Genomic DNA, 22,777 nt, shown 5'->3' with positions numbered 1-22,777 from the left:
AAGCCCTTGGAGCAGTGTCTGGCACAGGGTGCCATATGAATGTTTGCTGCCATGTCATTTTAGAATTTATTCAACAAGTACTTGCAAAGTGCCAGCCACAATTCTAATGTCCCAACAAATATTACTCCTTTTAATCCTCATAACAACCCTCTTGAGACAGGTAACAGTATCTGTAGAGGGACAACTCTGACATGTCACAAAATGGGATGCACTTGCAGACATCACATAACCCTCTCTGGGACACATGGTTGGATTGCCACACTCCAAGGGGATTCTTTTTTTTTTTTTCAAAGCACGCGGTGCCACAGGGGCTTTTTTTTTTTTTTTTTTTGGCTGTGTTGGGTCTTTGTTTCTGTGCGAGGGCTTTCTCTAGATGCGGCAAGCGGGGGCTACTCTTCATAGCGGTGCGCGGGCCTCTCACTATCGCGGCCTCTCTTGTTGCGGAGCACAGGCTCCAGACACGCAGGCTCAGTAGTTGTGGCTCACGGGCCTAGTTGCTCCGCGGCATGTGGGATCTTCCCAGACCAGGGCTCGAACCCTGCATTGGCAGGCAGATTCTCAACCACTGCGCCACCAGGGAAGCCCTCCAAGGGGATTCTTATCACCTCCCCCAGAAGGGCTTAAGACTCAAGAATGGGAAGAGCGGTTCAAGATTCCCTGTCCCTCATCGAGTTCACAGGTTGGGGGTGGATGTTGTATGTGACTGTGTATGAGGGCGAGTGGGAGGCAGGGGAAACTTGCTAGAGCCCAGCCTCCTTGGAGTCCACCCTGGAACCCAGCTGATACAGGCCTAGACGTGGCTGCCCGTTCAGTACCACGGAAAGCTCCTGGGTGGGAGCCTAGCCTAGATCTCAGGACCCCGCCCCTTCCCAAGGCCCCGCCCAGATTTAAAGATCTCTCCAACAGTTTAAAGAAGTGAAGGAGGTCTGGGCGGGGTTGCACACCAATGTCCAGAGCTGATTACACCCTGATTCCCCCACAGAGACAGAGGATGCCCTGGTGGGGAAGAGGACTTTATTGGGATATTAGTGCGGGACACGTGGGAGAGTGAATTCCAGGGAACAACAGACAGTGGGACCAACTGGTGGTCCCCTTAAGGAACAATACATTAATGTACAAAATAAATTAAAGTGAGGAGGTCCCAAGCGGGGAGGCAGCTGGGAATACCTGGGGATTTCTTAGGGATGGAATTTGGAATTGGACAGGGGAAATAAGAACTTCCAGCCCCCTCACAAAGGGTGTGAAAGGAACTTTTTCAAGACCCCTCCCCCAGGCTGGGAGTTGGGGTTCTGGGGCTCCAGGAAGAGGGCAGGTCTGGGCTCAGCCAGAGGGGTGGAGGGGGCTGGTTCAGGGTCGTTCCTCCAGGAAGCGGTAGGTGGGGTTCTCATAGCCGTGACGCTGCAGCTCACGCAGCTGCTGCTCTTCCAGGGTCAGCATGGGGTCCACCTGCAACAGGGGCAGGGGAGGCGGAGTGGGCCACAGGGACCTGACCGCAGACCTCACAGCCCCTCTACTCCCAGGCTCTGGAAGTCCTCCGCATTCCAGGTCTCTGCCTCTCACCTCCACCACTCCATGGCTGATAGCCCCGTAGGGTTTCTTCCTGCGCAAGAGCAGCATGGAGAGGATGACCAGGGAGCCGCCACCCGCTCCCATGATCAGCAGACCAGACACAGCCTCTCGGGACATGCCTGTTCCAGCTGGTGCCTGCAGGGAGAGGAGGTGGGGCTGGGGTCATCTTGGAGGCTCACCAGGGCCCTGTGCGGCTTTGGGAGTCACAGCCTAGCCACTGAACTCTGACCTCTTCCCCTAAGTACCCAGAATATTCCTCCTCTTACCAGCTCATCTCTCTGAATCTCCGATGAGTGGAAAGGAAAACCCCTTGGAACAGACACATTCACCTGGGGAAGCAGGAGGTGTCAGGGACCCAGAAGTCTGGGCCTCTGCCTCCCCCTCCCCTGGGCCCCAAGAGGGCATCCCGCAGCCCTCTTCTTCCCTAGGACCCTGAAGTCCATGTCCTCAGTCCCTTCTTTCCTCTGAGGCCAAGGAACCCAAACCCCTAGCACCTCCTCCTTCAGACCTAGGAGTCCAGGCCCCCTGGCCCATCCTCCCTCCGGTGCCCGCGGGTCCGACTAACTTACCTTTCGTTCATACTGCTCCAGGGGGGACATCTTCTCTTTCCCAGAGGATGCAGCATCTTGTTCTGTGGACCCTACCCCCCAAATCCTATCTCATTCCTGAGAGTCCAGAATGCTGCTACCCCCGCCTGAAGAGGGGGTCAGAAGGGGCACCAGACTCCATCCCAGGAGGCCTGGGGTTCCCCGTGTACAGGCCCTTTTCCATCCTGGGCTCAAGGACTCAGAGGGATTTGGTGGCTGGGGGCTACTCTGTGAGATACTCACCTTTTGGAAGGGCCATGGGGGTGTCTGCTGGCAGCCAGAGGAGGCAAGACAGGTGGAACAGTGAAGAGAGGAGAGCATCACCAAAGATAGTGTGGGGAAGCCCCCTCCCAGGGGCCGAGGAAGGAGGATCGAGGACCCTACAGAGGCCTCTACAACCTCAGACATTCCTTCCCACCCTCTTCCGCTCACTGTGGTGGCTAAGACACCCCCAGATTTTAGGGGATTAGAATTGAGGTTGGGGGCCTGTACCCCAAAGTCTGGGATTATGTATATTTGGGTTAACTCACCATCCTTGGAATCCAGGGGCTGCAGCCCACCCTTGTCCTCATTGCTGCCCCCCGGGGCAGGGGCTTCCAATTCACTGGGGCCCAGGTGTTCAGAGTGGAGGAGTTCCTCTGAGGGGAACATGCAGAAAGGTGGTGAGGTTGTGAGCATGGGGATCCACAAAACAAAAATGGGCGAATGGATGGCACTCTAACAATAGAGTGACTGGGGGGGAGCCACACGTGTGACCTGGGGAAGTGGAGCTGTGTGTTGGAGGATGGAGTTTGAAGTTCAAGATAACAGCCTCCTTAAAGGCAGGAGAATTAGGGTTTGGCATGGGACATCCAGGAGGAAGTCACGGTAGATCTGGGGGGGGTCACACTTTCTGGTATTCATGCTCTTGTGAAGGCCCTGCAGCTTGAATCTGGACTGGGTTTGTGACTTGCTTTAACCAATAGAAGGTGGGACCAAGTTTTAAGAAGACCTGGCAGTTTCCACTTGCATGGTATGGGGAGCCTGAACCACCATGTAGGAAGTCCAGCTCCCCTGGTGGAGAGACCACGTGGAGGGGCTCCATGGAGAAGAGAGGCCCTGAGCCTACATAGAGAGGGAGAGAGGCTCATTTGTGCCAGAGTCCCACCCCTTAGCTGACCTTCTAGCCAAATGTAGTGACACGCTTGACTACTGACAAGACCGGCAGAAGAAGCACCCAGCAGAACCCAGAGCAGACGGCAGAATCATGAGCAATGAAAATGGTTGATTTAATACAGCTATAACACCTGGTACATGCTGTCCTATGACCAGAAGATGAAGATTTCCTATCCTCAGTGTGCATTTGAATTACTCAAAGAAGTTGTTAAATGCAAATTTTCCATCCATGTCTCAAAAGATTCTGATTCAATAGGTGTGGAGTGAGGTCCCTAAACTTGCATTTTTAACAAACTTTTCAAGTGATGCTAATGAAGGTCCTTGAAGGACTGTGGACCATTTTTAAAGAAAGACTGGAATAAACCTTGGTTTTCCAAACTCAAAAATAAAAAGAAAGAAAGAAAAGAAAAGAAAATGGTTGATTTAAGCCACTAAGTTTTGGAGTTTGTTACACAGGAATAGATAGCTGAAATGGCAGGGGAGTCAAAGGCTGGGGGTCAGGATTGGGCACTCACGGATCTGGGGCCGCAGCTCCTGAGCCAGGCGGGGGTTCTGGTCAAGCAGCCCCAGGCTCTGATTCATCCTTTCCTCGATTACTTGAAGGTGAGTCTGCACCTGTGGGGGAGTGAGTATGAGGGATGAACTGAGCAGTGCAGGCTAGAGATGGGGAAACGGAGGCAGGGTGAAGGAGGAAGGTCAAGAGGGTCCAAGCAAAATTAGCACATACAATGGACAGGAAGTAGGGTACAAGGGCCAGGAACTGGGCCATGGGAGGAAGGAAATTGGAGAAGGAGAAGTGGAATACAATGAAAAGGAAAAGATGTACAGAAGACAGGCTGTGAGAGTCTTGGGAAAGAAAGTAAGGAAGAAGGAAAAGGAGTAGTTGCTAGGAAAGGTGGGGCACAGGAGACAAGGTAAGTATAGGGTACAAGGAATATGGTATAGAAGATGGTAAGTGGGTAGGAGGGGCAGAGAGTAGGGTCTGAGGAATAGGAAGTGAGGCTTGAGGAGGTTCTGAAGAAGGAAGTAGAATTGGAGGGTCATATAGAAATGATGTGGTTCAAGGGCAAGACTTGGAGTTCAAGAGCATAGAATGGAGTATTCTTGGACAGGAAGAGGACATCCAAGAAACAGGAATTAGGATCTGAGGGCACAGAACAAGGGTTCCAGGGAGAACAAGTGGGGTTAGGGAAAAAGGAGAGTTGAGGGAGAGGAACAGGGTTCAAGGCACAGGAGGGGGATTCTAGGAAAGGAAGTAAGAAGCCAAAGGACAAGAAGTGGGACCAAGGGACAGAGAGTGGGAATTCAAGAAAGGGGTCAAAGGCACAGGGGTCAGGGAGGCAGCATTCCAGGGTCAGGAAGTAAGGATCTGAGGGACTGGAATGTGTCCCAAGCACAGAATGGGGTGGGGGGGCGGTTCCAGGGATAGGAAGGAGGTTCCAGGGACAGGAAGGAGGTTCCAGGGATAGGAAGGAGGTTCCAGGGATAGGAAGGAGGTTCCAGGGATGGAAAGAGGGTATGAGGGGCAAGAGAAGAGTTTCAGGGATGGGGTCCAAGAGGCCGGGGTCTGAGGGGCAGCTGAGTACTCGGGAGCTGGAAGAGTCTGAGCACCTGGAAGCGCATCTGCTGGGCCTTCTCGGGGTCCACAGCAGCCACGTGCTGGTAGTGCCTCAGCGTGTGCCTTTGCTCCTTCTGCTCTGCTCGCAGGTAGCGCCGCAGGGCCAGCAGGACTCGCTCTGGCTGTGGAAGGGATGAAGGCTGCCCAGGCCTGCCCCAGCCCTTTCCACCCCCTGCCCTCTGCCCCCACGGCTCCCGCACCTGAGGCGGATCCCCCTGCAGTGCCGCCAGGAAACCTTCCAAGGCAGCCCGGCGCTGGTCGTTGATAAGGGCGATGACTCGGGTGGCATGCGTCTCCACCAGGCGCTGCCGCTCACCAGACACCTGCTCCTCCAGGGTCTGCAGAATGGACTGGAAGTGCTGGCGAGGGGGTGGGCACAGGGTCAGGAGAGGCGCAGTGGGGTGAAACCCGGGTCAAAGGCAGTCTGGAAAGGTAGGGCTAGAGGGTCAAGTGGCGGGGGAGAGGGAGGCGTGCAGTGGATCCAGGCCCGGGCAGAGTCAACCTGGGGTGGGACTAGATGACAGGAGACTGACTGGTGGAGCTGGGGCTGCAGGGCCAGGTAGAGTGGGGGCAGGGCTAGGCCTGCTGGGAGCCCCGCTGAAGGTGTTCACTGCATGGGTGGGAACAATCTAGGAACAGAGCTGGCCTGTGTTGAGATGAAAGGAGCCAAGTAGTAGTGTAGGAAAGGTAGGGCTCAGGCCTGGGCGGGACCCACTGGAGACAGGCTGTAACTAAATAAGACTGAGCTGGGTAGGAGCAAGAGTCAAGTAATGGGGCTCAGCTGAGTGGGGTCTACACAGGGTAGGGCTGTACTAAAGTGAGGCTGAGAGAGGTGGGTCAGAGAGTCATGAGGCTGGGACTACTGAGGAGGGACTGAGTAAAAGGGAGATTAGAGGGGCAGGATCAGAGTCAGGGAGCAGGGCCGAGCATCAAAGAGAGGCTGAGAAGGACCTGGCTGTGTCTGCAGGGGCCCAGCTTGGGAGAGGCCTCCAGAGCCAGCCCTCAGAGGTTAGGATCAAGTTAAGACAGGGCAAAACATGGCCAGTGGGAAGAGGAGGAAAGCGAAGTCAGGTTGGATGTAGGCCAAGAGGGGCCGAGCTGAGTGTAAGGGTGGGGCCCGGAGAGGCCCATTCAAGTAGGAAGGGGTGAAACTGGATGAGGCCAGACAAAGCCTTAGCCAGGCTGAGACCCATTGTGCCCCAGGTAGTGGACAGGCCTGAGTAGGACACTCTGGAGGTTGTCCTACCTCATTCAGGGCCTGTCTGTCGGCTTTAGGCAGGTTCTTGGACTGGTTGTCCGCCATGGCCCATTCACGCATCACCTGGGGACAAGGGGAGCTTCAGGATCCTAGAATCCACCCTGCTCTACCCAGTGAGTCTCCCCCTGCCCCCATCCTTCTTCAGAGTCTCCAGATCCCTTAAGTCCCCCTGCCTCTTGGATTCCCAAGAGAGAGGATTCAGAAGGAATTTAAAGTGGAAGAGGACCATGCATCAGAGTTTCCATAGAATCTGGTGGCATCTCAGTGGGAGTCTAGGTGGGTCAGAGATCCCTGGTCATCTTAGGGGTGGTGTTGAGGACTGGGGGTTAATGGGACTTGGGGACTCTTTAGAGGTAGTTTCAATGTGTCCCTGAGGAATTTCCTGGTATTTAGGGAGCTCTGTGTTATGGGGGATCCTGGGGCCCCCAGCACCATCACCTCGTTAATCTGACGCATCCTGCGCTCCTCCAGATCCATCTTGGCCCGCAGGAACCCCTCATGCTCGCTGATTTCTCCAGGCATGCCAAAGTACACGTCCACACCATCTGTGGGCCTCGGGGTGGGAGTCACTGCAAGGCCAGGAACCAGGGAGTCAGCCAGAAGCCCAGCTCCAGGTCTCCTTCCCTTCCCAGAGAACTGCATTTCCTAGAGCGCTCTGGAGACCCTCATGTGTTCACTTCAGCCATAGCTGCTGCCTGGCACCATGCGAAATGTGGTTCTGAACCGGGCCTGTTCTTGTAAAGCTTAGGAATCCATTACACTATCCTCCAAGCTTTCCCCCCAATAATCCTTCAGACCTACCAAATGACTCCTCCGCTTCCGGGTACCCCCAAACCACCCTCCCCCTTTTCATTCCTCACAGGCTGCCCCTTCCACCTCTACTTTATTCAAAGCCATTCCCATCCCTCCCATTTCCCCCAACAGGGCTTCTCCCCCACAGGTCCCTCCCAAAGAGGCCCCTTAAATCATCCTCCCCCCAGGGTGGAGGGGACTAGGGGTTCAGAGCCTGCCTCACCTTTGCTGACCCCTGCAGGGGGATGGGAGCTTGAGGGTGGGACTCTTTCCTCCTCTTCTTCCTCTTCAGCCCGTGGGGGCTCCACAAAGTAATCATCTACTGGCTGTAGGAAGGATTCCTCCTCTTCCTCATCCTCACCCCCCTCAACTCTGCCCCCGGGAGGCCATGACCGAGTGGAAGGATCACTGAGGGAGCAGAAGACCCAAGGCAATAAGAACCTGGGCCCAGGCCCCCAGGCTTCCATCTCCTGCCTCAGGAGCCTTGGGTTGGGCATGGAGGCTTCCCTCCCACTCACCCAACTGCTGTCCCAGACGGGTTGGGGGTCACTGGAGGGGGGCAGCACACATACTCCACACCTCGGAACCGATCCGCGCCACAGGGCAAAAGCATGCCCGAGCCATGCAGGATGAGGCCCTGGGAGCTGCAGGCCTGCGGGAAGAGTGGGCCCAGATGCCAGGACTGTGGGGTAACAGAGGGTAGAGGGGGAGCCTGGATGCCTGGGTCTTGGGGGCTGATGGGGCTGGGAGCCTGGATTCCTGGTTCTGTCCCATTGGGAAGAGAGGGCTGAGGCCCAGACTCTTGGGTTCTGGAGGAGGATGGTGTTAGAGGACTGGACCCCTGGGTTCTGGGGGGGGTGAGGACGAGTGGGCTGGGTCCTGACCTCCTGTGCCTCCTGACGCCTCCGGGTTGAACTCTCGCACTGGTCCATGCGCTCCTGGTGCAAGAACCGGCAGCCTTCAGGCACCAGCAGGGCCTCGCTCACAAATTCACCCTCTGGCAAATGGGGGGCATCGATGTGAGACACTGCCACAGCCACTAGCCCTACCCTCCTCAGAATCCAGATCTCTTATCCTCATAGGCTTTTCTGTCCCACTCTGGACCCAGGCATCCAGCTCCCTAATGTGAGCCTGAAACCAGGGCCAGAATCTCACCCCTCGGAGACCCCCCCCCTCCTTCCGTTCCCCTCCCCCAGCCTGTGACTCACCCAGGCAGCGGAAAGGCACAACCTGGTGGTGGGGGTGGGCACAGCGGCCACCCCGGGCATCCCCGCACCATTGCTCCATGGGGATGGCCTGCGTTGCCTGTTCCACACGTGCAATCTGCAGCTCCGGGTACATCTGGGGGCACCGGGTGGGGGTGATCAACCCACGGCCCCGCCTGCGCTTCTGCACTGGCCATGTCCCTTTTCAAGTCTCTAGTATTCATAAGGACCTCTCCTCCCTAGGCCCTGCTTCTCTGTAGAACAGGTCTTAGATATCTAAGCCCCTCAAGCCCATTGGCCACGCCCCCTAGTACCTCTCCCTTAAGCCACGCCATCCTTAGGCTCCGCCCCTTTGCCTGTCCAGTTTCTTTACGAAGGTCCCTCCATTGCCCAAAAACTCAATCCCTCTAAGCCCACCTCTCTTGTAGTCGCCTCTACCCCTTCCCCCTATCAGGTTTATCTCCCCATAGATTCCTCCCTTCGTTAAGCCTCGGCTCTCTCTCTGGCCTCTCAGTAAGTATCCCTTCTCTTTGTGTTAGACCTGCTTTCATAGCCACGCCTCCTAGCTTTACACTCTCCCATTGGGTTCCACCCCGTTCCCAGTCACGCCGGTCCAAAAGTCTTTTTGTCTTAGCCCCGCGTCTCCTTTGGTCATGCCCACCTACACCTGCTTTTTAAGGAGTCCACCACATTAGTGCTAAACTCCGTCTCTTCACTGGACACTTTCCTCAGCGGGCCGTCTTTGCACGGTTCTTCCCCTTTCCTGACCTAGTTTTCAAAAACAGGTTCTGTCCTATCCTAACTTCACCTCTTTGTTGGCCACGTCCCCTAGTTTCCCATGCCTTCTTGGATCCCTCATCTCCCTGGACCTTGCCTTTGCACGACTAGCTTCTCACGCGCGACCCGGCCCCAAGTTGGATCCCCTTTCTTGCTGGCCACGCCTCTCCCAGTAGGTCCCGCCTACCTGTCTGCAGTACTCCAGCACGCGTTGCGGGTCCCGGAGACAGCGTCGTGAGAGCTGTGGGTCTGGTTCCCAGCGGCCGGTACGCAGGTCCCGGTGAAGGGTTGGGCGCCCGCATAGTCCAGCCACCTGAGCAGACCCTGGGGCCTGGGGGTGGGGACGGAGGGGTCAGCGAGGGCACGGGGGACGCAGGCATGTGAGTCCCCTTGTCCTTTGCTCCCTAGGACCCAGATATTCACACCCCCAGCACCAGCCCCCTCCACCAAGCACCGCGCACCGCCTCCATAGAGGTTCGGTTCCCCGGGAAACAGCTCCCACAGGGCGGGGGCGCCCCAGCTCTGCCGTTGCTATGGCGACCCGGGTCCCCCGGGATTCTCGCGGCCTTGTTGCCGCGGAGACAGGCTCCGCCCTCACCCCAGCTCAGCCGCACTAGAGCTGAAAGGGTTAAACTTGAATGGCGGGGGAGGAGGTCAGAACCCAGGCGTTCTGGCCCCTCCTCCCTCCATCCCTAGCTCATGCTAGCATTCTCGGGTGCAAAGACCACAAGGCCTGGCTTCAGGGCCCTGCAGGCCTGGACACCAAGTCCTTGAGGGATGTAGAGCTACATCCTGGGTTGGGGGGCGGTGGCTGGAGGCCTAGACTTCTGGGTCCTAGGAGCCTTGCGGGAGGCCTCATATGGGTCCAGAGGATGCAGGGGGCCCGGATTCTTGGCTGTAGGTGCCTTGCTGCCTGGTGGGTCCTGTTCAGGTGGGAAGGGTCTGGGGCTGAGTCACCTAGGTCGAGAGGGTCTGAGGGGGCTGGACTTCTGGGACCAGGGGCTCTGGAAAAGCCAGTTCCTACGCTGGGGGCTGGAGGGGACTGGGGCGACAGATGATGAGGGAGATGGGGCCTGGACTTACGGTTTTCTGAATGCCTAGTGCAGTTAGCGGCGCCGGGGAGGCCAGCCACCTAGCTGGAAAGACTGCGCTTTCTGCTCTGGACCTGTCCGCATCGGGGTCCAGAGGCCCGGTCCCGCCCCTTCCCCCATCCCCTTCTACCCGGCCGGGCCTCACCTCGGCAGCGCTGGGACTCCCACCGGCCAGGCTCCCGACGGCGAGCTGCGCGCGCAGAAGCAGCAGCAATAGTGGCAGCAACAGCGGCAGCGGGCCCAGACCGCGAGCGGCGGGGCTGGCGGGTCCCATGTCCCGGCCCTCGCGCCCTCACGTCCCCAGCACTTCCGCCCGGCCCGGCCCGGCCCCAGCGGTGACAGGAGCTCCCAGCGCCACGGCCGCCGCCGCCTCCTCCTCCCGCCGCCCCCGGGCTGCGCCGGCGCCGCCAGCCCCGCCCCGCCCCGCTCTGGCCCCGCCTTCCTGGCCAGGACAATAGCGTGGCAGCTCTGCGCACAGTGGAGAAGCTTGGGAACCCCGGGTGGGAGCCTGCGCCAGGCCTCCGCCGCCTTGAGATTCCAGGCGTCCCACCCCATGCACGGCCTAGCCAGGAGTCTGGGTCACGGGCTTCGTGGTTGTGGATTTTGAGTTCTCCCTCAAGACTCTCAATCACCAGTTTTCCCTTCCCTCGGACCCAGATAATCACAAATCATCTCCCTTCTCTTCTAGGGATGCAAGCATTGGAGAGCGGCCCCCACCCCCAAATCCTCTCTTGAGTCCCAGGAATACAGGCCTCCAAAGTTTCCCCAATCAAGAACATAGCACTTGAGACCCAGTCCCCTTCTCCCTCAGATCCAGGAGTCTGTGTCCCAGGTACCTTCTCTCTCAGGACCAGAGACCAAGCCCTCAGCCCTTTCTCCCTACGACCCACGAGTCCAGGCCTTCTGCTCTGCTTCCCAGGACCCCCAATCATCTAGACCTTTAACTCCTAGATCAAGGATTCATGAACCAAAGCCCCCAGACCCTTTCTTTAAGGATGAGCTGAGTCAGGCAGCCAACACCTCAAGATAAGAGTTGACCCCCATCCTTGCTGTAAGGATCAGGACATTTCTATTTTCCCACCCCTAGCCTCTCCTTTGCCCCCTCCCCTTCAGGGCTCACTTCTTTGTCTCCTCAAAATGCAGTGTAGAATTGTCTTCCCCAAGCTGACTGGGGCAGTCCTGTCATGTGTGTGCATCTGTGCATGTATGTTTGTGTAGATGTATCTTAAAAGAGCCTAGAGTGCTCAATGGGTAGCAAAGGGCTGGGGGGTGGCTCACGGTTTTTTCTACAGCCACTTCATAGTCTAGGGTAAGAAGAAGGGCCTTGGGGCAGCTTCGATGGACCCCTTCTTTGATAGACAGTAATAATGCCAGGAGAATCTCTAAGACATTCACTTTGCAACTTTTTTTATTAAACATAAATATTCTCATTCTCAGATTCCAACACCACCCCCTCACCCCCCCAACCCCACAACAGCTCTCACCCTATCCTTACTCCTTGGGTCCAGTTCTTCCAGGGCCTTTAAGAAAGGTAGAAAAAATCAAGATAGTGACCATCTTGGATTCCCAGGGAGTGAATGGCCATTTTGGCTGCAATTCCGTGGGTGAAGCAAAGTGTCCCTTGGGGAGAGCCAGGAAAGGTCCTCCATCTTAATCTGCCTTATGTTGCCTTTCTTCTCAATGCAGGTGGTCATCGTGAACTATCTTCTTTCAGTGTTTGGAAACAACTTCCTTCTCTGCCCCTAACTCCCATCACCCCCTGTCCCCCCATCCCTCTGCAAAGGGTCCATGTGCCATCTTGACTCTCTTTTACACAGGGGAAGAGGTAGGCACAGTGGCCTTCTTGCTCCCACTTGGGACATCCCCTTTGGCTGAGCTGACTGTATATCAATGACCCAGACAATTGTAACGATCTTTCCCTCCCCTCAATGTTCAATTTTGGAAGAGTAAGGTCGCCAACTTGTTCTGGTTCCTCAGAAATCAGGACAATCCATTATGGCAAGTTGAAGATCCCAGGACTCTTCAGTTGGAGAGATGTCACACATGCGTCTGGAGACGTGGGTGGCTGGGTGTGGGGAAGGCAGCATATGGGAAGGGGGGAGTGCTGGGGGCCAGGTCTGGGGGTCCAAAGGATGTGGGTTTGATGTAGCTGGTAAAAGCTCGAGGATGGGGTGTGGTGAGGTAACCTGCCTGGGCTCTATATAATCTGCAGGGGGGGACAATGCCCAGATGTGGTTTGAAATCATAGAAAGTAGGGGTTCCTGGAGGTCCAAAAGGGGAGGAGGGTGGTAGGAAGAGACCTCCTCCAGGGGCTTCTCCAAGGCTCAGGCTCACACTGACTCCTCGGACCTTGTAGTAACCATTGGTTGGGTCCTGAGGGGACAAAATGGGACTTGGTAAGGTATGTAAGGGTACAGCGGGGTGAGGGTCACGGATGGAGAGACACACTGAGATAGAGCCAGACCTAGGGGGAGACGAAAAGATAGAAACAGGAGCAGTCAGAGACCCAGAGACATATAGACTGGTAGAAGGGCAAAGTGACACAGAAAAACAGTGACAAGAGATGAAGGGACAGAAGGAGATGGGCAGAGAAAGACAGAGACAGAAGGATATAGGCCTGCTGAGGGGTGGTGGTGTGGAAGGAGATGCAGAGGGAACAAGAGAGAGAAATGGAGATGAAGACATTCATTCATTCATTTGCCCAACAGCCCTGAGGCTTTGATTCTGTGTCATGCCCTGTGCTGCATGCCTAGACATCTCTCACTAGGATAGACCTAGCCCTGTCCTCATGGAGATCCAGGCCAAAGGAGAAATGATGAATCACTAGATAGAGCCAGGAAGGTCAGGGTTGTGATGGAGGAAGTTCACGGAGTGACTGGGACAGCGATGGGGGAATCTTCAGACTGTCATGGGGAAGCCTAGCTCACAGTGGTCCTGGCTATGACAGGTGAAACACAGAAAGAATGATCAGGGCTGCGAGGAGGGAAGCATGAGCTTTCTGGAACCAGAAATGTTTGAGTTGAGACCAGAGGAATGATGGAGAGAATTAGGTAGGTATGTGAAGAAAGGTAGGAGTGTTTCGGGCCAAGAGAATAGCATGTGCTAGGTACAGAGAAGAGAGAGAAGGGCTCTGGATTGGGGACTGGGGTCAGTGGGGCCTAAAAGAGATGGGACCCTAAAGGATGTACAAGTTTGGGGAAATGTGAGGCCAGTGTGGAACCCAGTAGGTAGAAGGGGCCTGGGTGAAGCAACCAGGGAGAGGCATCTAGGAGGCCTGAAACATGACTGTGATGAGGAAAGCACAAGCAGACTGAACCTTGATCTGGGGCTCAAGATGGAGGCCAAGGCTGGGGCAGATATGTGGGCATAGTCAGCAGATAAACAAACTGAAACTGGAGGTGGGTGAGACAGCCCAGGAGGCAGCAAGAAGTGGGTGGAGGGGGTTAGATGCCAGCTCTGGGGGCAACAGAGTGAAAAAGGAGGGAACAGAAGTGGAGAGAGAGACTTCTCTGGTGGCGCAGTGGTTAAGAATCCACCTGCCAGTGCAGCGGACACGGGTTCGAGCCCTGGTCTGGGAAGATCCCACATGTCACGGAGCAACTAAGCCCGTGTGCCACAACTACTGAGCCTGTTCTCTAGAGCCACAACTACTGAGCCCGCATGCCACAACTACTGAAGCCAGAGCGCCTAGAGCCCATGCTCTGCAACAAGAGAAGTCACCGCAATGAGAAGCCCACGCACAGCAAGGAAGAGTAGCCCCTACTCGCCACAACTAGAGGAAGCCCGCGCACAACAACGAAGACCCAACGCAGCCAAAAATAAAAAATAAAAAAAAAAGACGTGGAGAGAGAGTTGGAGATACAGTGAAGGGAGCCCCTCTTTTCCCAACACTCACCTTGGTCTCCAGAGCTCCCTCCTCATCCAGAGCCAGGTCACTGTGGTCTGTGTGCGCGATGGGGCCCTGGGGTAAGGTGCTTAGTGAAAGGGAGTGTAGAGGATCCTCTGGCCCCAGTGCCAGACCCCAGAGACCCTCAGTTGAACATCTGAGGCCAGGCAGGAGGGACCAAGGGCACCTGAGAGCTGGGGTCTGGACTCAGGACAACAAGGAGCCCTAGGGACATATTGGGTCTAGGGAATAATTGGGTCAGGGGTGTATTTGGATTTGGGGGATATTTGGATCTGGAGATCACTTTTGGGACTATGGCTCTATTTGAGTTTGGGGTGCCCAGTTGCAACTGGGATCACAACTGGGATTGGGTTACTATTTGGGTCTTGAGGTACTGTCAGGTCTGGGGACCCTGGCATCCTACCTGGTCCTTGCTGCTGTCTGTCTCCTCCTCGGGACCCCTCGAACTGGAGCCGTTGCTGCTCCCTGGGATTCGCACCAGATTCTTTTGCTTGGAGAAAGAGGCTGAGGCCAGGGACACTGGGGGTGAGGGCAGAGGTAAATGATGGGATTGGGTCACGGCCTGTGGAGACCAGTGAGTGGGAAGAGAGAGGACTGGGGCAAATCAGGTCGGGAGACTGGGAGAGAACCCTGGCCTAGGAGAGTAAGGGGTGTGTGACCCTGAGGAGATGGAGTTAGAGCTTGAGCAGGGAATCAGGTCCTGATTGTGAGCCAAGGCCAGTGAGGGTCTAGAGAGGCAGGACTGGGACCAGGTCCCAAGGCCAGGCCAGTCAGTGGGCAGGGCCTGTGTATGGGGCTGGGGTGGGGCTCAGGTACTGACCCTTGCCGTGGCGCCAGCAGCAGAGGGCCACCCCAGTGATGACCATAAGGAGAGTCATGGCCACTGCGGCCACTCCAGCCACAATCCGCACAGTGGGCAGCAAGTCTGTGGGAAGAACAGGAGGTTCCTGAGGAGGCTGAGCAGGAACTGGGGAACAGGGCTTGGGGCTTTTGTAGGGAATCTCTGGGTTCAAAGGTCACCAAGTTTGGGGATTCCAAGTTTTGCAGTACCCTAGCTTGGGGGTCCCTGTGTTTAAGGACTCATGAACTTGAGGTTTCACAAGTTTAAACTCCCTGGCTTTAGGGAGTCTTAGACTTTGAGCGTATTTTTATTTTGCCTATATTTGGAGGTTGCTTTCTTTGGAGCCCCTAAGTGTGAGGGGTCTCTCAGTTTAGGATTCCGTATTTGAGGGAAATTATTGTTTGGGGATCTCAGGATTCAACGGACTCATAGTTTTGAGGCTCCCAAGGTTTGGGGGTCTCTGCACTTGAGGATCCTCTGTTTGGGGGTTGTGGCATTTTGGGGGCTTGAAATATTCAGATTTGGGGTCTTTGGGCCCAGGGTCTCACCTCTACGTCCCAGGCTGACCTGGGTGCCTCCTTCGCCCAACCGGTTCCGGGCAGTGCAGTTGAAGCCCCGGCTAAAGTCGGACTCCTGGGTCCCCGAAATGTGCAGCACAGAGATCAGGCCTGGACCCTGTCCCCCGCGGCCCTCTGGGGCTGGGAATGTCTCCACCAGGAACCGACCCCGCGACCCTGCCGTCAGGAAGCCCTCATCCCAAGACCAGACCTGGGGGCACAAAAGAGGAAGGTCACTGAGGAGACGAAGGAGGGCGGGAAGAGGTCAAGGTGTCGGGAAAGTCACAGGTAATTACAGCAGTTTTGGGAGTCCGGCTAGGAGGGCTGGGATCACCGCTGGACGGGTCATGAGAGTGGGGACTTTTCTTACCACGGCTTCTGGGGCGGGGGAGGCGAAGACTAGACACTGGAGGCGGGCGGGGCCCCTCAGGAAGGCGGGCGCAGAGTGCAGGGCGGTCACCACTGGGGGAGCTGGTTTGGAGATTGTGGACCAATCAGAGGAGAGGCCCCGCCCCCCCCCAGGCCCGTTCTCAGGCAGGCGAGGCCAGGCCTGGGCACTCCCCACTAACCCCAACCAACTAGGCCATGCCTCTCAACAAACTTCGAACCCCTCTGAGGCTTGCCTTCCCTAGGTCCCAGCCATCAGTTAAGCTCCCCTTCTCAAGGCCACTCCCACTCCCATTAGCCCTCGCCCCCTCTGCCCACTTCTTATCCCAGGACATGCCAGGTCCACTAGGAAGCACCGCTTTCTCACCGTTCACAGTCAACCTAGCTTCCGCAGCGCCGCCCCCCAGGCCCGAGAGCCCCGGCTCGGCTCTGCACACGTAGTCGCCTGCATCCTTGGGCCCCACCGCGAGAAGACGCAGCGTGGTTCCCGACGCCAGCACCTGGGATAGGGAAGGGGCGTCAGGGGCACGACCATGGGAGAAAGCCCCATCAACTGCCAGCCATGGCCACAAGCCCCAGGTCTGGCCTCACCTGCGCGTCCCCGCGGCGGGTCCAGGTTACGCGTGGAAGCGGATTCCCGCGCCAGACACAGCTGAAGGAGGCGTCTTCCCCTACGTCCACGGATAAGGGTTTCGGCTTTGCCTGCAGAATCGGCCCGACTGGAGGAGACAGAGGAGGGGTCACATGACCAGGGAGGGATGCAACTTCTGAGTTGGCATCAGCCACTCAGAAACGACACTCACAAGGGCCATTGAGTTTAAGCCCCCAGTTCACAACTCAGCTCATACGTCCGGCTCACAAGCCCCGGCCCCGCCCTCGCCCCACCCCTACTCCACTTTGGTACTGATCCAGCACAGCCAAATCCCGCCTAAATCCTACTTCGGCCCCACCACCTCCCGCAGTCCGTCAGAGCCGCGCCTCACCGTAGCCCCAGTCCCATTTCTCTCACCCCACTTTGGCCACACCCACGGCGCCGCCCCTGCTCACATCGCACATCCAGCGCTGTGCTGCGGTTGGCGCTACCCACTGCGTTGCTGACCTCGCAGGACACCGGCGCAGTCAGGAATGAAGCGTCCGCCACTACCTCCAACATTGGCCCGCGGGCCCCAAGCACAGGGGAGCCCCCCTTTGCCCACCTGCGAAGGTGGTGGGCTGTGTTGTCCTTGCTCCCGAAGCACACCTACTCACGTCCTAGCCCCAACCCTCCCCAAGCCTGTTCTCCCGGCTGGGGAGAAATGATCTGCGTCCTCACCTATAGCCGGTGACAGGAGGCTGGGCTGTGGCCTGGCATAGGAAAGTGACCTTCTCTCCCTCCTGCACTGTCTGTGGCTCTGCAGACAGAGTCACCACTGGGGGGTCTGTAGAGGTGAGTCAATGGTCAGCGGTGGGCAAGGACATGCAACACCTCCACTGATGACCTAGTAGTCCAGTTCTCAGGTCCTCCACCCCAGGAGTCTGAGTCCCCAGTCCCCTCTTCCCTTTCAGCTAGGAGTCTAGGCTTCCAGTACCCAATTCCCCCAGGGACCCGAGGTCCACAGCCCTCTCCTTTCTCATACCCTGAAGTCCAGGCCCCAGCTCCCTCTTTCCCCAAGGACCTCAGGCTCAAGGCCCAGTGTCCAACTGCACTCACACTGCAGGCTCAGTGTGATGGCTGTGTCCTTCCCCGTGGGCAGGGCCTGGCTCCGAGCCCGGCAAACCAAGATGGCTCCATCATCGTGGCTGGAAGGGGTCAAAGATAAGATGCTCTCCACTGACCCAGTGGCTCCTTCCTTCAACAGGGTCTGTAGGTTATGAATAATAATGATGATTTCATCTACCCTTAGGTAGTACTTACTTTATGTCAGGCACTCTTCTAGGCATTTATAAATATTACTTTATTTAATCCTCACAACTATCCTAGAGGTGCATACTACTATTAACTCCATTGTACAGATAAGTAAACTGAGGGATGGAGAGGTTAAGATCAACTAATGAGTGGCTGAGCCAGGATTTGAACCTAGGTAGTCTAGCCCTAGAGCCCTTATACTTAAGTATGTAGCAAGGTTCCCAAGCCTTGAATCCCTGCCCTCCCATGCCCTTTTCTCCTTTGGATGAGCCTGTGGTCTGAGTGGACCCCCAAATTTCCCTGAATGAGCAAGGGCTGGCACAGAGATTTGGACCTGACCTGGCGGAAGGTGGCCCCGTCTAGCCGGACCCCATCTCGGAACCACAGCAGCTCAGGGGTGGGGCGGGCATCCCCACGGCTCCGACAGGTCACATTCGCAGGAACCCCAGCAACCAGAGACACAGAGGGGCCACCCAGCACCTGGGGGGGTTCTGGAGGCACTGTAGGGTGGATCTGGGGTCAGAGCTGGATCCTGGGCCCAGAGACCCTGATCTTCCCAGCTCTGACCGACCACTCCTCCGTTCTCCCCAGACTCTCATATTCCCAGCTAGCACTGGTGGCCCCCTGCACTCCCCAGGGACAAGTGGGCTGGGTCCTCACCTAGCACGTGCAGTTGGGCTCGTCGAGAGCGGAGGCCTGCTTGTGTAGCTTGACATTCGTAGGATGCTTGATCCTCTAGCTCTACGGGCCTAATGTGGAGGTCGTGCTGGCCACTGGCTGCATTCCCTGATATCCAGTACCGGGACCACCCTGGAGTCAGGGAAGAAAAAGGCAGTCACACCATTGTTCTGAGTTCTTGGCCCCAGGCCTCCATCCCCAGACATCCCACACCAGAAAGACTCTACCAAAAGTGGGTGCTGGGCCAGAGAGACACTAATCTTCTCCCAATCCAGAGTCACTGCAAACTTGCAGGGGGGTGGGGTGTGTGTGTGTGTGACAAATTCAGGAAAAAAAAAAAAGCAAGAAAACAATTGCCATAAAAGTCAGATTAGATACTACCTCCTGGGTGAGGAGGGAGTGGGCTATGTCAGGGAAAGGGAATAAGGAGGGCTTCTGGGGAGCTGGCAATGGACCTGGGTAGTCGTTACATGGCTGTCTATTTTAGAATATTTGGCAAATCTTCCATTTATGCTTTATGAGCCTTTCTGCACTTATGCAATATTTTACAATAAAAATTAAAATTCTCAAACCCTATGGGTCACCTCCAACGAAGAAGCTGAAAATTCTGAACTCCCAAATGTTTCCTTGAGCCCATTCATTTCCCAAACTTGAAAACGTCAAAATAGAAACTTCAGTTATAGCCCAAGCCCAACACCCTCACCCTGGAGGCAGCCCCTCCCTGAATAGACAGAACAGCCTCACCTGGCAGGTCTCTTTCGCCCCCTAGAGCCAGCCCATCCTTAGTCCACTGAACCAGCCCCCAGTATGCGCCCAGGGCACAGGGCAGACGGGCCTCGTCCCCCAGCAGTACTACCAGGTCCTCTGGCTGTTGCAGGAAGTGGGGTGACAGGCCTAGGAGAATGGGGCGGAGGAGCAGAGCAGAGCTTAGCACATTCAAGAGTTCCCTCACTCAGGAGGGGGTTCAGTCCCCAATCCCCTCTGCCCTCAGATCCAGAAGCCCAGGGTCCCAGAGTTCTCCTCCCTCAGATCTAGGAGTCTGAACCCTCAGCCCCACCTACCACAGTAAAGCGACAACTGGCAAACAACCCTCTCTTATGTTTCTCTGCCCCTGCCCCTCGCGGTACCTGCACGCCCTCTGAGGCAGAAGAAGAGGACAAGGAGTGCGGGGACCAGCATCCTGAGTGTGTGTCCCCCAAGATCCAGCAGACTTGCTGTTGCACTGGCTTCCCTGCCAGCTCCTTCCTCGGCAGCACACCTCCCACCACTCTAGCCTGTAGTCCCCTTCGCTCCCAACTCTTCGCTCCAGGCTAGAAGCACCCCCTGCCTCTGGCCCCGAGTTCTCCTAGTCTGCTCCGCCGCAGGCTCCGCGGCTCTGAAACGCAGGCCAGTTCCGCGCGCTCGGTCTCGGAGAGACCCTGGAGGGCCTGATCTCACTCGCCCCGCCCCGGCCTGCCTTCTGGGAGACCCGCCCTCTTCCCACTGAGAAACTCCCGCGGCCCAGACGCGGATGAATGGGGGCACGCAGGGCCGGGCCCCCAGCGGGAGGACACCCCAGCGCCCTTTCAGTTTGGGAGCTGGAACACCTGGGTTGAAGGAGGGGGTACCGGCTGGGTTGGACACCTGCACCCTGCCGGGGTTGGGGGATGGCTGGGGGTGAGGAGGAGGGAGGGGAGGGAGTGGAAGAAACTTGCTCAGCCTGGGTCCTGGAGGGACCGCGCTGAGTGGAAACAGAGCTATAAATGGGAACCCCTGGGGACTCGCTAGTTTCCGCGCCCCGGAGAAGCGGGGCCCGGGGCTCCTCTGGGCCTGGTGGGTCAGGAAGAGGGCACCGTGTTTGCCTGGGGGGCAGCTTGGACTCCCCCCCCCGAGAAGTGGGGGGTTCAGCTCTCCCCAACTCCAAGCCCCTTCTCAAAATATCCCTCTGCCTGCCTTGTTACCGCTGCAAACCATAGCACGTCCTAAGATCCAGGAATCCAGGCCCCCAGCCCCTCCTTTCCCAGGACCCTGCGGCCCGGGACCACCCCCTCGCCCCACTCGGCCGTGGTTGCCGGGCGACGGCTGGGAGGCGGCGGTGTCCGGGCTGAGTCAGGCGGGGAGGCTGGGAACCACGCAGCTTGTCCTGACGGCTACATGCCGCCCAGCTGGGGCGTTCCCACGCTGCCGGCCCGCGGTGCGCTGCGCAGCTGGCCGGGCTGGTGGGAGGGACCCTGAGCCGACAGAGCGGGGACTGGGGGCCTGGGACCCTGGGTCTGACATTCTTGAGCCTGTAGGGACTGGGGCTCCACACTCCGTTGTTCCTGAGCTCAGATTCTTGTGTCCCTAAATAGCAGGGGCATGGATCCCCAGGATTCTAAGACTAGGGGTTCAGACCTCTGAGGACTGAGAAGCTAATGGCCTGAACTCCGAGTTTCTGAGGAGTTGGGGACTCAACTAGGTCCCTTGCCTGCAGCAGAGTGCAGTTGGGGAAGGATGACCTGGGGTCAGAAAATCTGGTCTTAAATCTTAGAGTCAGTGGATTTAACCACCAATCTCTCTCCCACCCCCACTCAGGCCCAGGAGGATTTGAAAATCAACAGACAGTGAACATCTGCCCTAAGTCCTGTGTGTGCATGGGGGGGTGGGGTGGGAAGGATTGGAGGCCTGAAGTCCCAGGTCCTTGGGAAGAAGGGACCTGGACTCCTGAGTCTGAGAGGGTAGATCCTGGGGACCCAGACTTCTAGAACTCTTGGCTTTTGTTTTGGGGATCCAGCCCCTGGATTTTGAAACAGGATGAGCTTGGGTCTAGGACTCCTGAGTCTTGGGGTGGAAGTCAGGTAGTAAGGCTGTTTTTCCAGACACCTGACATCACTTCCCCTTTCTGGCTCTCTGGGGCCACAGGCATGGAAAGATGGAGAGGCTGAGGTCCCAGGAGCATCCAGAGAAGGAAAACATCCAAGGTGGAGGGTGGAAGGTTTGTGCTAATTAAAGGTCCCAGCAATGGACAGCTCTATGCCCTGGCCCCGAGGGACACCATCTGGTGACGGCCCTATGAGAGAACCTCCAGCTCTGCATCCAGCCCATTCCCCAGGGGGCGTGGGAGCGTTGGGAGAGGGAACGTGGGAGGAGGGCAAGGAGTCAGTAGTGGGAGGGAAGAAGAAAGACCAGAGGGAGCATCAAGGATAGAGGTGTGGGGCCTCAGGCCAGATGCCTCATCTTGTTTCTGGATGAGGACCAGATGGGGGTCATAGTGGGGAGAGAGAGAGAAAACGAGCAGTTCCAATTCCTGCAGGAGATAAGCGGGCAGAAGAAGCTTATCCCATGTGGGTGTGTATGCGCACACTGGAGTGGGGAGGGCAGGCCAAGCAGCATATGGTTATAAAATCCAAAGATGTGACAATCAGGAGGACTCAGAAATGAAGAAATGAAAGAAAGGCATACAGTCAAAGGCTGACTGAGAACAAATATTCATTGAGCTCCTGGTGTGTGTGAGAGACAGAGTATGGGGTGGGGGAGAGATAGAGATGAGAACAGAGACAGAAAGTGAAAAACAGAGAAACATACAGGCACAGACAGTGACAGAGTTAAAGGCTGGCTGACATGTAACCGCCTAATGGAGAGAGAGAGGGGGAGAAAGACACTGAGTCAGAGAGGGAGAGTCTCAAAGCGATGGAGAAAGATAGGAAAATAAATTGAGATGGATTGAGGGAGGGAGAGAGACCGAGACACCCAGAAGGCAAGAAGAGACAGAAAGAGATAGAGGGAAGCTACGTGAACTAGAACTCACAAGGCCCTTGCCAAAGTGTTCCCACCCTGGGCTCAGTGCTTGTGACCTCGGACCCTACCTCTCACTCCTACCCACTCAGATTGCCAGGCACACTTAACACCTTAGACATCTACACACTCACACACTGCACAAACTTCCACAGATCACAGCTCACTCTCACTTTCCCACTTTTCTCACTTTCTCACAAGCATGCTCACACACTCACAAGCACTTCACACATATGTGTGCACACAGATATCGGCACTCTCCCAGTCCCTCTCACACACTCTTGCACACTCCTCAGCAGAGACCCCTGACGTCACTGAGAGGGGGATGTCTACTCAAAGAAGGAAGGGACTTGAAGGTCAGGTACCAGGGTAGGAAGAGCTGAAGAGTCTTACCCCCACGCTGGGTCCCGCTCTCAGCTCCCCACGCTGAGCTGGGACCTCCTGGGTCTGACCTGCTCCTCCTTACCCCTGGCCCAAGCCCGGCCCTTGGGGTCATGGGGGCTGGGGAGGCACCGAGGAATGTGCCTGGCATGAGCTGACAGGGGATTTCTTGCTCCAGCTGGGCCGGAAGGAGCCTGTTGGGCAGAGGCCTGAAGCTGGAGATGCGGGAGGGTGCCTGGGGGAGGTAACAGTGTGAGGCCGAGATTCGACTGAGAACTGGACCCAGCTCTGCCACTGACCGCATCCTCGCTCTCCTGGGCTCCCGGGGCCTGCGCG

The 22,777-nt window shown here is 56.8% G+C and overlaps 2 protein-coding genes across 11 annotated transcripts; both read right to left on the bottom strand.

Annotated features, from left to right (window-relative positions):
* Positions 1-997: 997 nt before the first annotated feature.
* APLP1 (amyloid beta precursor like protein 1) lies at positions 998-10,445 on the bottom strand. Of its 6 annotated transcripts, none has more exons than XM_082367799.1 (17): positions 10,198-10,445; positions 9,149-9,292; positions 8,188-8,320; positions 7,864-7,976; positions 7,498-7,631; positions 7,203-7,387; positions 6,626-6,756; positions 6,176-6,250; positions 5,130-5,288; positions 4,923-5,051; positions 3,827-3,926; positions 2,687-2,794; positions 2,400-2,426; positions 2,139-2,209; positions 1,836-1,898; positions 1,561-1,704; positions 998-1,446 (listed from the first exon to the last, which is right to left on the bottom strand). In XM_082367799.1, exons 1-17 carry the CDS (start codon positions 10,324-10,326, stop codon positions 1,348-1,350), a joined length of 1,944 nt encoding a protein of 647 aa, XP_082223925.1. In that variant the 5' UTR covers positions 10,327-10,445; the 3' UTR covers positions 998-1,347. The 6 variants fall into 6 exon arrangements, with proteins under 6 accessions (XP_082223925.1, XP_082223926.1, XP_082223928.1 ...); XM_082367800.1 differs by having other exon boundaries at positions 2,400-2,423; XM_082367802.1 differs by lacking the exon at positions 1,836-1,898.
* Positions 10,446-11,442: 997 nt separating this feature from the next.
* On the bottom strand, positions 11,443-22,755 carry KIRREL2 (kirre like nephrin family adhesion molecule 2). 5 transcript variants are annotated; one of them, XM_082367485.1, is made up of 16 exons: positions 19,435-19,576; positions 19,052-19,201; positions 18,290-18,439; positions 17,969-18,129; positions 17,435-17,585; positions 17,057-17,162; positions 16,792-16,940; positions 16,336-16,463; positions 16,112-16,244; positions 15,728-15,828; positions 15,349-15,568; positions 14,780-14,884; positions 14,363-14,478; positions 13,948-14,013; positions 12,387-12,425; positions 11,443-12,117 (listed from the first exon to the last, which is right to left on the bottom strand). In XM_082367485.1, the coding sequence occupies exons 1-16, from the start codon at positions 19,484-19,486 to the stop codon at positions 12,046-12,048; spliced, it is 1,899 nt and encodes a 632-aa protein (XP_082223611.1). In that variant the 5' UTR covers positions 19,487-19,576; the 3' UTR covers positions 11,443-12,045. The 5 variants fall into 5 exon arrangements, with proteins under 5 accessions (XP_082223611.1, XP_082223607.1, XP_082223609.1 ...); XM_082367481.1 differs by lacking the exon at positions 19,435-19,576 and adding an exon at positions 22,454-22,755 and having other exon boundaries at positions 11,443-12,425; XM_082367483.1 differs by having other exon boundaries at positions 11,443-12,425; positions 19,435-19,912.
* Between the last annotated feature and the right edge of the window lie 22 nt (positions 22,756-22,777).

The sequence above is a fragment of the Balaenoptera borealis genome, assembly GCF_965194805.1.
Source record: "Balaenoptera borealis genome assembly, chromosome: 19".
NCBI classification, from domain to species: Eukaryota; Metazoa; Chordata; class Mammalia; order Artiodactyla; family Balaenopteridae; genus Balaenoptera; species Balaenoptera borealis.
The sequence above is the reverse complement of the archived record's forward strand: the minus strand, read 5'-3'. Positions and strand labels throughout refer to the sequence as shown.